The 16,595-nt window shown below is 35.9% G+C and overlaps 2 protein-coding genes across 3 annotated transcripts in view; both read right to left on the reverse strand.

Moving 5' to 3' along the window:
* Positions 1-16,595, reverse strand: part of LOC306948731 (LIM zinc-binding domain-containing Nebulette) — a gene marked incomplete at both ends in the record, with an annotated part of 234,835 nt that overhangs the window by 38,999 nt on the left and 179,241 nt on the right. The window lies entirely within an intron of this gene.
* LOC306948601 (uncharacterized protein) overlaps positions 1-16,595 on the reverse strand; it is a gene marked incomplete at both ends in the record, with an annotated part of 60,456 nt that overhangs the window by 16,274 nt on the left and 27,587 nt on the right. Inside the window, 5 exons of the mRNA XM_079538245.1 lie at positions 1,255-1,365; positions 4,206-4,316; positions 5,146-5,253; positions 10,100-10,207; positions 11,763-11,870. Coding sequence (XP_079394371.1) covers positions 1,255-1,365; positions 4,206-4,316; positions 5,146-5,253; positions 10,100-10,207; positions 11,763-11,870 — 546 coding nt within the window. The remainder of the gene's footprint in view (positions 1-1,254; positions 1,366-4,205; positions 4,317-5,145; positions 5,254-10,099; positions 10,208-11,762; positions 11,871-16,595) is intronic.

The raw sequence follows: 16,595 nt of genomic DNA on the forward strand, positions 1-16,595 counted from the left end.
AAAAAAATCTCAGCAACAATACACAATTTTTCATCATAGTAACCACTATACATGTTCACCAGCCATGAACAAGAGATTGCATGTCACATTCATAAAAATCTGCACGGTCATCCAGAATGTGGTTTGTGGTTTCATGTCACAGTTGCCACTGCTGAAATGTACTACTCACTGCCTCACTGTGCGCACATCCACTCTTTGGTTCCCATAAATATTGAGCAAGCATCAATGAATGTGAACAGTTCCAATATTTTCCACATTACGGAATTCAATTCTACCCCTTTGCTTCAAACACACTCCCATGTCACATGCCATTTTGTCAGACTGCCCCTCTGTTGCCATCTTTCACATGGCAACAAAACATAAGGGAATTTTGGTGGGAAGGTTTAACCTCAATTGCCATCCCACCAACATTTGCCTCTGACACTGTGGGCCAACATAATAAAATAAAAGAAATTACTTTCAGAGCATCCCTCCTGTATATATACAAACATTCACGACAAATGGTGCCAGCTTTGAGTTCTAGCAAAGTACACAGCCTTGACAAGCATATATCAAGTCACGAGCTCCTCAAAATGCTTTCAAGCTACATAGGGTCAACAAGTCTTCCACTTCTACTCTTAATCCTTCAATGGGAGTAGGTCACACCTGTGCTTGTAGGAAACTTCCAGAACAACTTAGATCAATACAGTTAACAGCAAAGTTTAGTTCTAAAAATATACTCTGGAAAGACCCTGCATCTGTCTAGTTGCAAAGGCAAGCTCAAGAAAACCCATTTCTTCAGGAGCAAGTCTACTTTCAGGAAAAAGCTTCCAGAAGTAGAACATATCTGGATAAACATTCTCTCAAAGATGTTTGATAGTCATTACCAATGGTTATTTTTAAATAAGAGAAACAAATTTCAAAAAGCTGGAAATCACTTCCTTGACTTTCCTTTAGAAGTTAATTAATTAATTAATACTCAACTCTTTTTCCATTGCAGTATTAGTGATACTAGTTGAACAACTGGACTAGATTGTCTACCTGTTGGCTCCACTAGCAATTTACACTGAGCTTTTCATTGTCTGAGAAGAAATATTTGTCTTAAGTTTCTTTCAAACTTTCTCAATATTCTTAAATCAAAACAGAACTAGCCTTAGTTTAAGTTCTTACATATTTCACTGCAGAGTATGTTTAAAGAATGGAATATTTTCCATAGATTATAGCATAAAGAGTGAACTTTCTCTGGCATCAATAATCTCAACCAGCATAACGTACCTCATTTAGTATCTGAGCCGCGTTTTTAACTCTAATCAAATCTGGCGTATCTTCAAACACTGTCATTCCTTTTCCTTTCATCCATTCTTCCAAATCTTTTCTATACTCTTTCTAAGGATTTAAAGAGAGATTTCTCCAGTTAATATTGTGTGCAAGATCTTGAAAAGAAATGCCATTTATTAAATGTCTGAAGGGCCTCTTTGAAATGCCTATAAAATATGAATTATCTGAAGGTTTCAGAGTTAAAATAGAATTTAAAATTATCAAATCAAAAGCTACAATGCTGCAAAAGTCAAAAGGTTTTAAGATAGCCATTTATTTTCCTGTTGTGCTCTTGAAAAATAGTCCTCTTCTATACAGTCCTAGCACATTATCTAGGGGACTCAGCTGCCAATCTACATTTTAATTGCAGAAGCATTTGCTTGTACACAGGCTAGTATCTGCTGTGCTGCCATTTTTACCTCCTTTTCATTAATGGATTCACAATCAGGATGGATTCCCTGAATGCTGTATTAGAGAGGACCAGTTAAAATGACTGCTTGATAAAGCATAATGTAGAAGCAATATTCCTACCATTTCTCTTCTGTTCCCCGCAGACACTTCACTGTTATGATCTATCAACATTTAAGAACTGTAGCCTCCAGAGCACTCAGATGTTCAGAATAAAATTAAAAGCACATTGGAATCTGTCTGTGGACACTTGGTTCCTCTTCTTCTTCCCAGTACATAAAAAGCTGATATAAGTCCAGAAGTGAAAAATCCTTTGCCTGTTCTAGGATTTTTAATTGCTTTTTCCACATCTTTGTTTAGTTTTTTAATGCAAGGCAAATAGAAGTTTGAAGAAAGAATTTGCATACACACAAATTAATACTCTTAAATACATATTAACTTTATAGGAAGCAACAACACCTTTGCCTCAGCATAAGTCTTTTTATAAACAGAAAGAAATCAGATATTTTTAAGCAGCTTCCTTTTATCATGAGAAGCAGCTATAGAGGCTGAGAACTTCTAATTTAGAATTATCAAATTCATTTCTTTCTTTTGACAGCCATCAATATGGTTCCAGAGTAGGTTCCTACTTTTACAAAAATATTAAATATTTGCAGAATTATCTATAGTAGGAAGGCAACAGAATTAGTTGAAACACAGCTAAGTGAAAAAATAATAATAATAATCAAATTTTTAATAACACCAGGTTCTTCTCATGTTTGGAACATTATTTAAATCTTATCGTAGGTCTTCAGCAAAAATATATCCTGAGCTGTATCCATGACTGAGAAGAAAGTACACTATTTTCCTCACTCTCGAAAGATAATAATTGATTTGATCTACGTAGTCTCTGGGGTTTGATTCTTGAACATGGATATAAAATCTGAAATTCAGTATATTTCTACATTGAAACACTATTTCCATTTTCTCATATTTTTCAACAGATACGCTTTATTCCCTAAGTAATGAGTTGTAAAATCTAAGTAGGTAATAATTAGAGAACAGCTAAATACATGACGCATTACACAGGGAAGTCAACTGAAGATTTGAAGGTGTAAACTTACAGCACTTCTGCCACTATGCATGTACTATCCATTTCTGTGGACACTTAGCAAGCAGCAAGATAAAGTCAATGAAATGTAAGCATTTGCATTTTTTCCCTAGTCAGCAAACACAGATGAGAGACATGAGGGAGTTATGTATGCACAGGAAGGTACTGCCCAAGCAAGATCAAGCTTGAGACTTACCTATATGACAGACAAGCTTATAAAAATAAATTACTTATTAGAGGATGGATAATAAGGAAATATGTGAAAAGACTTTCATTTCGCACAGTACAGTCTGGGATAAGCCGTTTTAAGAACAAGGCAAGTAACAAGCTTCCAGGGTTTTTCATTCTAGCAGCCTCAATTCCATCCATACCTCTGGGCTATAGCAAAACCATCAATTTTTAATACAGTAAATATAAACAAGGCACTGCTGGATCCCAGATTCAAATGGGGAAGATCTAGGAGCAGTGATACTTCTAACTGTGCGTTTTAAATTTATAATTTTCCAATACATTTGCTTCTAAGTTTAGTCAAATAATAAATCTGATGTATAGAATCAATCAATACTCAAAAAGCAAGCATGAGTATAGGTGAGTGTTTTGAATAATAATATACAAATTAAAAGACCAACAATACATATATTCTCAGTCATAGAACGAAAAAAACCTGTTTTGATTCGTAATGTCATGCACAACTGAAGAACAATGAGAATATAGAAAATCCACACATTTTAACTAAATTTGCTTATAGCAGATTACGTAATATCAGAGCAATTTTAGTCTTCTTAACTTTCATTCATAACAAATCTAATCATAATTGTTCCAAATAGATCAGTTAAAAGTGACTTACACTCAGCTCAAGGCCTCCATATAACTATAACACACTATCATAAACCTGAAATAATTAATCAAATGAAAAGACTGCTGTCTGGGCACCAACGGAAATCTGCCTTTCAACCCCTTCATCTTTCTGGAAAGCAAACACCAGAACCTCTCCAGAATCCCATCAAACAGATGTCTTTTGTAGCATGCCTGGAAGTTCACCAAATTTGGGCTTTCTGGCCCAAAGGAGAGGGACAAATTCCAAAATTGAGGCTGCCACAAGGAGTTTCCAGCCAACAATCTATTTTCTATGGAATCATCTGATTTGTTCATTTAACTCTGTTTTTCTGGTTCAGGTGTGCTGAACTTTATCATTTTCTTACATTAAAACAAACTTCAATAAGTATCAATTCTTATTACAGGACTGTTCAGAATATAAAATGACAAGCTACAATTTCTATTCATGGACTCTCTTCTGTATTTAACTATAGTATTTAGTGTAAGTGGTTCAGCACTCAATGGCATGCAGTGATGCTGCTTATTTCTCATTTACATCTTAACAACAACAGAAAAAAAATTAAAAATCCTCTACCTCCTTCAGAAAATTAGTGACTTCTTTTATATGCAAGAACTCTGGGGTCTTGTCTAAATCCAGAGAGGGCCTTCCCTTAAGACTTTCTTCAAAATCTTTGCGATATATTTTCTGTTGAAGCAAAAACAACAATTAGCAGTACATGCATGTATGCATGCATTTCCAAACATATTTCAGAAAGAACACTATAAACAGAGCTAGATAAGAGCTATGTCATTAAATATCACACTGATAAGCAACGTTACTATTCATTTCATTTATTTAGATAATTTAGATTATATATTTAGATTATAATATTAGATTATATATTTATATATAATCTAAATATTATAATTTAGATTATTTAATTATTTAACTTGTTTTAATTTAATTATTTAATTATTTTCATTTATTTAGATTATCTATACAAGACACAGGCAATTTAGATAAAAATACATATATGTGATATTTCACATATATGTGATATATCACATATATGTGATATTTCGGAAGGGAATGTCATGAAAGAAACAATTTCCCTAGTACAGAAAAGAGAAGTCAAATGCCATTAACCCACAGAGAACAAGCCTGTGCCACCTGGCTCATGATCTCTTGCCCAAACTTTCTGTCCAAAACTGTCTCTGTGTCTTCAAGGGAAGAAAGAAAAGCTGTTTCTTTAGAAAAGTTACATGCTGATCTAGATGACCCCTTGAGCCTCTTCCCATTTCTCAAAAGTTATGCCATATACAACAATGTTAGCATCTCCAGCTTTTGAAGAAAAAAAACTAGTTTGAAGGAAGGACTGAGTTATAGAAAGGAGAACTTAGTGCTATTTCAGCCCTATCCTCAGTTTATAAAACTTCCATGATCATTTCATCTATTTTCTTAACTTGTGTGTTAGATGTTCGTTAGCCTCTCTACTGATCTAAATTTTGGACATTCAAACACACATCTTACTAACCTCACTTTGCATCTTTTGAACATCCTTTGAAACTTGGTACATCGGTGTATCCACAAACTCAAGCATTGATTTGCCTTTAGATTTCTCATAATTCTCTCTGTACTTGACCTGGAAAAATGAAAATAAATACTGTTAGCAGCTGAGAGAATGTGAGATCTGATTGCTTGCTACAAGAGACACCCTAGAGATATTTGACATAGAAGCCTCTTACCAAACTAAATCTGTTGGGGAAACAAGGCAGCTAGACAAGGAAATTTTTTCTGGAATCATGTATTCCTTTGCTTCCATATGTCAAACTGAAAAATGATGAAGCTTGACAACAGCAGGAGAAAAGAGAATCAACCACCTTTAAATAATTGCATGATTTTTGCTGAGTGACCTATGGCTGAAAACTTGATAAGCTTGGCAGTATGATCCCACCATGTTTCGGTGGAAAAACATAATTACTCTAATCACAGCCACCACAGGTCTGTCTCTCACGCTCCAAAGTATCATTCTGAAACACTCTCATTTGCACTGGAGGGAGGGAAAAAGGAAGCAGAACTGTGGCCTCAGTAAGGTCTAGTCTTGCATGGACGTTCCTCTCACAGCTACCAATAGCCATGACCTTAGAGCTAGCAGCAAAATCATATTTAAGCACACATGGCTAAGACACTAACATGCAACTTTATGCTACCTCGTGAAGCAGAGACACTTTGCTTAAAGGAAAAGCTCCTAAACTATTAATTTAAATATCTTTTATTAAGATGGCACATGTGACTATGGCCAAACACATTATTTATCTCCATCGGGGTGCGATACAGTAGTATATTCTAACAAGGAAAAAAATAGCTATACATCAAAATATGATATTCAGAATGATTAATGTTATTTTGTCTCTTCCAAAATACTGATGTCTGAGTTTGAGAAAACCGCTCAGAATCTCTTGCATTCTCAGACTTCTGATTTGACACTAGATTTGAATCCTGTAACTTTCTGTGTGTGCGCTTCTGGTTGACTATGCATTGTACATCACTGCAATTTGTAATGCAGCTTCGTGCCTGATTTAATCATTTTTAGAATGCTGAATTTTTCTCTTTCCAACATTTATGTATGATCGTGTATACGTGACTTCGAAAGCACTGCATTTTCTTTGTGATAGATCTGCTAAGCCGTATCCAGGGCGAGGTTACAGCTTTTGTTTTGCTTAGATCTTTCTTATATACACATGGAAACAAACAAACAAAAAAAAAATCCAAAAACATTATTTAAAAAAAAAAAAAAAAGGTTTACAATTTAAATACCAAGTATGTTTTTTCACCTTCCACATCAGAAGCTCTCCTGCTAAATTTGAATTTAAAATATGTTTTCTCAAAAAAAAAAAAAAAAAAAATTGACAGTGATGAAACAAAGAAAGGATATCATAAAAACAATTTTTTCTAAGTTCCTAAAGAAAATGCTTGTCCTGTTTATTTTAGCTAGAAAATAACCATTATTTTTTACATTTTAAAGTGCCAAGGATATGACGGTCTGTGTTTGCCTCCTAGTGGAAATAATTATAAATGTCACAAAACAAAACTGCTTCTGTAGGTAGAAAAAAAAATGAAAATTGCCTCCACCTACAGATACTGACTTCCCACCTTTATTCTATTCCTCAATTAATTGAACTAATTTTTAAAAATCTATAAAATCAAATGAAGGAAATTGCACAACTTTTTGGTACACTGAACTAAAGACACCAGATTTGGATTCTGAAATCTATTTAGTCACTCTGCTTCAGAAAATTCAACGCAACTAAGTTCAATTATTTAGGCTGTAGTTCATCACCTCAAGGTTTCTACAACATGGAAAAAAATTAAAGGTAAAAAACAATAAGCTAGCTACAGTTACATCAAAGTTTTTACTGATGTATCTCCATAGTTTATGTCAAAGAATATACAACTACATGTATACCACGTGAGGGAAAAGTCCCTCCTAGTGAACTCTCTTTCTCACCAAATTCATGCACATAATATGAGTCCAGCCTGTCAAAATCATAATGTATGTAGCTCCAAAAGTAATGCCTTTTATTTATTCATGGAAACTATAACAGGTACTAAGAGCACAATAGCACTATTGAGTAAGAAAATTATCGGCTATTAAACACTATTTTTCAACACAGCCACCACCATTAGCCATGCATTTTCACCAGCAGGGGCCTGTATGAAGTATTCAGCAAACATCAAGGAATGTGAGTGAGTGCAACTTTTTCTGCACTGAGGAATTCAATTTCATTCTGTTGCTACATACGCACTTCCTTGTCAGACACCATTCTGTCAGCTCCTCTGTTGCCATCTGTCACATGGCAACAAAATCTAATGGAAAATTTTTGGGAAGGTTTTCCCTCTACTGCCATTACACCAACATCTGCCTCTGACATTGTGGGCCAACGTAAAAAAATAGGAGGCATTACTTTCAGAGCAGCCTTTTCATTTGTGTTCAAATATGTCCATCTCGCTTTTCTATGAATTGTTGGCATTTACTGCCATGGAAGCTGACTTGAATAATAGCTTTGCATTTGTATTCTAGTACATGTATTTCAAAAAGTTACAAAGTTACGCAGACTTTCTTTTATATTCTATGTCAATCAGCAAATTAGTTCAATTAACCATATTGATTTATCAGTTCAATTAATTATACAACTTACAACATATCACACCATGGTAGATGTGGCTATGTTAAGCAAAAGATGAAAAGAAGAATAATGTTCAGGGAAGAAAGGAAAAAGCAAATCTGGTTAATTAGTAAGAAGCTCTGTGTTTCATACTATTGGTCAGAAGTAAAAGCTGACCATGCAACGAGTCTTTGGAAATCAGTGAATGACACAGACTCTTTCACACAGTGGAAGAGAGTTCAACAAAGATTCGGTATGTGCTATTGAGAGACAGGGAGAACACAAAGAAGGTATTTGAGTAGCATGGAGAAAGGCAGGAGAGAAAGCCACGGTAAAATCAAAGAGATGACAGAGGGAGGTCAAATCTGAGAAAGATTTCGAAAATGGGATTTCTGTGGAAGACAAATAACTAGTGGAGACCCTAAGAATTGACAAAGCATTCTTCTTCCTGCTCATAGCAAGAAAAAACATCCACCAGCATCTGGACAACACAAAAATCAGAGGCACGGTATTTAAGGAGTCATTAGAAAAGGGCATACACTATATAAACCATCAGTCAAATAAATAAATACATTTTGCAAGAAGTAAGCAGTCTTACTTCTTGCAAAGGAAAGTCCTGGATTCTACCTCATTACAGATGACAACTTGACAATATTCACTCTGGGGATATTCATTCAATCAGTAAAAAAAATCCAATCTTACATGACACTGAAGGAAAGTAGAATCAGGCCAAAATGTAAAGAAGTATACAGAAAGTGTAAACTGTGAACATATTCATAATCCATATTTAAAAAAAAAAGGACAGTATTAGCTTCACAGGTTAGAGTGACCCAGACAAAAAGCAATTCACTAAAGAGAAACATGAAAATCAAGTACAGATGAGAAGGCTGAATTATTTTGATTATTTTAGACAGTAAGCTTCAAGCAGGCACTGACTCAGAAGTCAGTATGCTACTACTGTTTATTAAGGCTGACCCTTTCCCTCTGAAGCTCTCACCTCCTGCCAACAGTGAATAATCCTCCTTCCCAACACCACCCACTCACCCATCTCCACAGAAGTGCTGTTGTTTCTGGAACGAAAAAGACAAATGCAGCTTATCAGCCTCCAAGCACTACACATGTAGCCCAGGTGCTCTTGGAGTGGAAGAGAAGCTTCAGCACTGCACAGAGGTCATGAGTTTCCTACGTCTTCCTCCTCCCTATTCCATGAGATCCCATTTGGAGCACTGCATTTGAGCCTGGGGCCCCCCGCACAAGAAAGACATGGAGCTATTGGAGTGGGTCCAGAGGAGGGCCACCAAGATGATCAGAAGTCTGGAGCTCCCTATAAGGGAGATGGGGTTCTTCAGCATGGAGAAGAGAAGGTCTTCGGATGCCTCACTGTGGCCTTCCAGTACCTAAACAGGGCCTACAGGAAAGTTGGAGAGGGAGTACTCATCAAGAAGTGTAGTGATAGGACAAGGGGGGATGGCTTTACATTGAAAGAGAGCAGATTTAGGTTAAATGTTAGGAGTAAGTTCTTTACTTGGAGGGTGGTGAAGCCCTGACACAGGCTGCCCAGAGAAGTTGTGGGAACCCTATCCCTGAAGATGTTCAAGGCCAGGTTGGATGGTGCCCTGGGCAGCCTGATCTATAGGTGGTAAACCTGCCCATGGCAGGGGGTTGGAATTAGATGGTCTTTCAGCTCTCTTCATACTCAAGCTGTTCTATGATTCTGTGATTCTATTTCAACTACACCATCTATATCCCAGCACCAGCCCCACAGAGGGGCACTGCCTTGTTATATAGCAGGATGGAGTTTTGTGGTTATTACTAGATCCAGTGTAGGAAGCTTCAGACTTTTAGGAGGAAAAAAAAAGGCTTAAACAGAGAAGCTCTGAGGAAGCTAACACTTAACAGGCTGCTTATGGCAAAGCTCCAAATATAAAACTAACATAATGGCCAATTCTGTAATGACAGCTGCAGATGAAGGCAATGTTAAGATCTTAGACAAGATAAGATTTGCACTGAAAGAAATATCTTAGATCAACAAAGAAAAAAATGTGGAAGATTTTAGACATGTAAGAAGAAATACTCAAGTAACAGAAGTCTGTGTGATTCTTAACCAGTATTCTAGTTGTTTTTATAAAAGAGTCTCTCTCCATAAAAGTTCTTTCTTTACTTACATCCCTCAGCTACTACAGTTACAACACTACAAATCATTATATATGAAATCATGATGCTAGTGGCAAAAAAAATATGTATTTTACAAATACCAGATTCCTTGATATATACATATACTTTTTTTTTTTTTTTCAGATCATCATTTTAAAGGCAACTTACATCACTGTGCATTTTGCTGATATTCAAAGCATGGTTTAAATACAGCAGATTTGGTAGATCAGAGGCTGGATCGTGCAGACTTTCCTTGTAATCTTTCTTGTAATTCACCTGCAGAAAGAACTCAGGTTAGGTAAAATAAAGATTAACAACATAATTAACAGCTAAAACTGCAGTGAGTCTGTCCAGAAACATAAGGCATTAAACACTTGCCTGAGCAATCTATGTCAGACACTAGATGGTGCTCGTTTACTATTATTTTGGGAACTAAGAAAAAAATCAATAATGGATTCATTCCACTTGGGAACTACTCAAAACTTTTTCTAAAAATAAAATAAAATAAAATAAAATCACAAAATCATGCTTTGCATGATGTTTCAGACTACATAAGAATTATTGTTGCTTATTCAAAACAATTCTGCAGAAAATTATAAACTGTGCATTGTCTTCAGTGCTTTTTTGTTTATTAATTTTCAATGTTGCTGCATATTGTTTTCTCTCTCCAGATTCAAATATTATACTAACTGCCCAAATTACAAAAATCTACATACAACAAATAAAGGGCAATGCTCCAGGATATTTTATTTAATACATATTTTTTTCAGCAAAGATAAGAAATATAATCATCTGGTGAAATACATCATATGGTGAAAGTTAATCACTTAATGAAGTAGCAGAAGATAACATCCTGTCAACCTATAGTAAGATTTTCCATACTTTTGATAGGTGGACACCCATCTTTACAGGAAGAACAATATCCAGTTTAGCTGTCTTAGACAATAAAACTCTTAAGCCAATACCTTCAGTCACCTTCACACATATATCATGCTCTTCGCTGAGTAGACAACTTTCAAATCAACAATACTGAATTTACATATATTTTATGATAATAAGTACTCTAACAATTTTATTTTTATTTTTATTTTTTTTTTTTACTAAACATTTAGATTTTTGAAACAATTATTCTTTTGAACCCTTTCTAAAGGCAGCCTCTCCTGTTTCCTTTGAGTGGTGCCCCACACTTTGGAAACAACGTGCTAAAGAAGTAAAGGCTGTCTTTAGGCTTTAGGGGATCATGCCCTCAAAGAAGAGCTCACATTCTCAGCATTGGACACACTGTTAAATATATCATTCTGTTACCATTATATCTTGATAAAGATGTTTTCTCCAATCTGACTTCAGCAGCAGCACTCATACAGAATCTTAAAAATAGTTATTCTAAATAAAGATCAGAAGATCAACGGATACAATGAAATCTAAGAGAGAGACTGCACATCTAAGTGACTCGCTAACTCCCTCTTACACCCTCTGGCAAGAAGGTGGTAATTTTCTCCTTCTAAAGACTGGTCAGATGGCTTTCCCTCTACACCGGTGTTCGCCTTTCCTCAATACAACGGAACTGAGTACATTAGCTTAGAGTGAAACATGAAATTAACTGAATAAAGTGAGCTGAATCCCATTAAAAACTCTGCAGAGACTTGAAGAAGGGTTTTGTAAGAAACAGAGGAACAAACAGATAATATGCTGTATCTACTATACAGACACATTTGACAGAAGAAACTTAAGTTCACATTAGTAACTTGTAAAATGGAAACTTCTGCTTGAGAACAAATGGTAGATTTTGCAGGATGTAAACATACGCAAAATACAAAGCAAATTCACTTACATCACTTGCCAAGGTCGATGCAATCTGTGCTTGCTTGAAGGAAGCACTGTCAAGAGGATTGTACTGGTGGCTCTTCATTTCTTTTTTGAACTGCTCTTTGTATTTCACCTTCCACCGAGAAAAGAAAAAATAAAAGTGTTTGATAATAACATGTAGTACTTAAACAAGACAAAGAATTATTAAACACAATTGCCTTGTGCATCAATCCTTAAATACTCAAGATATTTAAAGAAGTTCAGTGTAGCCATACCTCTAACTGACCCGTGCTAGTTTCAAGTAAGTTTCATATATCTGAGTTTTACTGAAATTTAAAAAAAAAAAAATTAAAAAGATTGTCATTTGTGATCATTGGTGCTGAAGGATTTACAAAGGGAAAGAGAAATGAAACCATATGTCCTGGATAATCAAATAAACCAGAACTGCTTGACTAGCAATAGTAATCACAGAATCACCGAGAATCATTCAATTTATAATTAACATCAAAAATGAATTCTTAACATAAAAGTTGTAAGAAATTGTTACACTTGTGAAATAAATCATTTGTTGCAAATTTTTCAACCATTTCAAGCTGCTGAAAACAAAATGTAGGAAGTCAGAATCAAACTTCCCACTTGACTACCTTCCCACCACCAGGTATATGTATCACCAGCAGTATGCCAACTTGTCACCAGAGCCCCGACTTCAACTTTCCACATTCTGTCCAAAACTCTCGCAAGAGCCCCAGGAATCTCTCTGTAATACAGTCCTTTCTAGGGAGAATGCCCACCTCGTTACGGTGTTAGAAAGCATAATCAAATGACTGCTTGCTACCACTCTCATTCTCTTCACTTTTTGTTAAAAGGAAAATGGGGAACAATAAGACATGGAAGGGGAGATGAGCAATATATAACCGTTGGGGTAATGGCAGCAAAAAAATGGCAGTAAATAAAATACAACAATTACACAAAACGTTTAGAAAAAATGAATTTACAGTCAGGAAAAAATGAAATTGAGCAAACAGTCATTTTCCTCCCTTGTTGTGCATGTTCATCAAACATCTGGAGATTGCACACATGCTTTCCTGCTTTCTAACAGCTGGGTACAATGGAGGATAAAAAGTTGGCTCTGAATTATGCTGCTTTCATGAATGTTAGTCTGACACTTGATATTTGAGGCTATGCAACATCTATTATAATTTGCCATGCTCTGCTTATGTAGTTCTTTCTTTATTCCCTTTTTCTCCATTCCCACATAAATATCTGATAAAGAGGCTAAACCACCTTAAACAATCTCCTTCAAAAATTACTTTTTTCTTAGCTTTAGTTGTGGCTAAAATTTTCTGTTTCCTTTTCAACTCTTCCTTCACTCAAAAAAGTCTCAACATGGTTTAGCTTAATGTATTTTCATTCCATTTAGCCACAGTGCCTGATATTTCATTAATCAGGATAACAAGAAACCAAAACAAAACCTGCCAAACAGATACTAGCCTATCTGTTCAAGAACACATTGTGATTCCAATACTTACATTCATTTGTGAAAAGAAAGGAAATTCTAAAACATTTTAGCTTTTAAAGAGAAACTTTATCTGAACGCAGGATGAACTTCATTCATAATCTTTCACACTACCTCTAGAAAGGAATATCTATGGCTTTCTGGTAGATTCATCTGGTTTACATTGTTCAATATTTGCCTTGGCTTCGGATCAATTGCAAAAGCAAATATCTGAATATAAAGATCCTGCCTTTGTCAAAGGCAAATCCATACTCTGTATATGAACCAAAGGACTAAATTGGAGTGCTTTTTCTCTTTTCAGTGGTGTATCCAGAACTCACCTCCTAATAAAAATCAGACAGTGCTAGAATATCTGACTCAGAAAGCCTCTGAAAACAGGGATCAAGTCAGTACAATGAGCACAACTCCCTTTTACCCCATACACATAATAAGGACATTGTGCCCAAGAGTTAAACCACCCATTATCTAAGGCTGTTTTTGCCCCAGTCAGCAAACAGCCTCATACTGTGCATGTGGCCTAAATGCACAACGTGGTCCTTGGTACACTTGTTAAGTGTGAAAAACACAGTGCCAAAGGGATCTCTCCTCACATCTGGCCTGCACTCTTCCAGCTGCAACTATTTCATGTCATTCTTCTAATATAAATATATATTTTAACAACATGCATCAATCTCGAGATATCAGCAATGAATCCTTGTGTCACATCAGATCATATCATTGCTACAGAAAGAAGAAGGGATAGCCAATGCACCCTAGACCATGTATCTTGGTGCCAATGCGCAGAAGGCTCCCTAATGTAAGGAGAAGGCCAACCCATCCAGCCACAGTGTGCTTCTATCAGTGAAGGCTGTTCCAGTACCTCCCAGTCCTGCTGCCTTGTCTGGCTACACTGCTTATTACCTTTGCTCCCCTCTCCAACACCACCGCACATGTCGCTCTGGGACAAAATGGAGGCAGCACAATAATATCAGATGACCCTGACAGTATCTCAAGAGCACTTCCAGCAGTAATTTAACCCTGACTTGTCATAGGGGATTCATCTCATTGAAAGCTACAGACACACATTCCACTCTTTTTTTTTTTCTTTTTTTTTTTCTTTTAAATTGGCATTTTCTTATTTCCCTCTTCCTTTTGAAAGAATTCATGGGGCGGGGGAGACGTGGGAGAAGGGAGAGGGAGGAGAGAGAAACGATGAGTAAGTGCGAGGGAAGCAGCAGCATGCATGGTGTTTTTGCTTCATTTTGAACAGGAGAAAGTTATGAATGCAGTTTAGAGGGAAAAAACATGCCTGAGGAAAGGGATCCAATTAAAAAGAAGGAAGAAAAACACTTTGTCAGTGATTTCTAAAACATCTATAGGGGGGTTCTGACTAACTTCGTAACCTGGTGAAACAGCAAATAAAAATGTGGGAGTAGAAATGACAGTTGTTTGTGGAACCTTATCTACAAATTTCATCATTAAGCAAAAGTTTACTTTAATGAGGGTTTAAAACAATAGTTGCTTACTGATCACCTTAATTAAAGCCTTGAGCTTGTTTCTTTTTTTTCCTTTTTTTTTTTTTTAGCAGGGGTTAATTTAAAAGAAATGTGTGGAAGCTGCTTTCTAATCACTGCTAAAGAATGAACAGATTTTGCAGGCTTTCAGCACAACAACATGCCTGAAGAGCCCAACTGGAATTAAATAAAGCCTGGATAAACAAACTTCTCATTGGCCTTGCACAAAGCCTATAAAAGTCAGAACTGCAGCTGGACAGAACAGTATCTTTTGAAGTTTTGCAGCAACATTCCTAAATCAAAATCTTTAGTTCAAAGCTGTTCACACAGGGAGTGTTCAGTTTCAGAAGTGGGTGACATCACCCACTGTTCAGATTTACAAAGAAACTACAAAAAATTGAATCATTCAATCACTGGGATCCCAGGATGAAGCAGACACTTGCAGCTAAAGCATTTCCTCATGACCATATGAAAGCATATTTTAAAAAAATAAAAAACTTGTAAAGGACATAGATATTGAAGGAAATGTGATGTAAATAAAGAGCTGAATTAAAATAGTGGTGGCTAAAATCTTTAGCAGAACTTAATGCAAAGAAAAACAGAAAATCCTAGTCCACTGATAATCTCAGAGAAAATATATCATGGGGGAAAAGAAAAATCTACCTCTAACACTTTCATCCTTGAAACAATGCACCAGAATGAATATAAATATGAATATTCCAAATTATTTATCATAAAACCAATATTAAGCAACAACAAGGGGAAAGCTTCATATCAGCAGCTCTTTGAAAAATCTCATCAAGTGATGAGATGACATAAAGAAGATATAAGGAAGAGTTTGATTTAAAAAGAAACGCAAAAAACAACCCAAACTGTACTATGTACATTCAGCAAACTGACAAGCTTCATGTTTTCACAAAGACTAACACAGCTTCTGTTTCAAATTTGGTTTCAAATCAACAGAAAGAAGTTATATTATGCTGAGGGTAAATATTCTAGTCCTAGGCTGCTGCTGTTATCAAGACTTCGGTTGTTTGGTTTTATTTTTTGTTTGTTTGTTTTTAAAGAGAAAGTACACTGATTTGGTACAGCCTCGAGTACCAGTCAAACATTAACACGGTTTTCTTCACTTTGCCTTCCTCGCTGCATTGATTGCTTTCTCCCTTTGTTACACCCACACTGCCTGACCTCTTCATGCTCCTGTTCTCTATACTCCCTAAATTACCTACCCATATGCATCACATTAAAACATGTTATCATCTTTTCTTCCTATTACATCCATCAGAATAGTCAACTTTGCTAATTTACTGTGAGGGTCAAATAACTAATATTTTTCTGCATGTCATAGCTTATAGATTTGTGCTATTAAGGGAGATTATCAACTTTCTACACAAAAAGTTTCTAGAGCTCCTATTTGCTGAGAAGGAAATTAAAACCCTAAAACCCAGAAAGTCTGGAGACAATAAAGAGATCATTAACTTCACTATTTTAAAATCTTATAATTGTTACAAGCCTGTTTCATGATCCCTACATAAAGAGGACTGACGAAGCTGACATACATTTAGTGCACTTCCTCTCCTACAGCACAGGTGCATTCTTCATCGTGACCCATCACCCTGCTTCTTGGACACAGGGGTCATCATAATTTTTCTGTGGTTATGCAGGATGCTCTTGATTTACAACCAGTGTGTCTAAGTGTTATAATGATTCAAACAATATATAAAAACATTAGACAACTCATGGTCACTGCCTTTCCTTCAGAGGAGGTGGGGAATTGCTGAATGCACCTCTCTGCTGCTAGAAGCAGCTTAATACTTACAGCTTCCATGCTACACTACACAGATGGATG

The sequence above is a fragment of the Tetrao urogallus genome (genome assembly GCF_951394365.1).
Source record: "Tetrao urogallus genome assembly, chromosome: 7".
Classification (NCBI taxonomy): Eukaryota; Metazoa; Chordata; class Aves; order Galliformes; family Phasianidae; genus Tetrao; species Tetrao urogallus.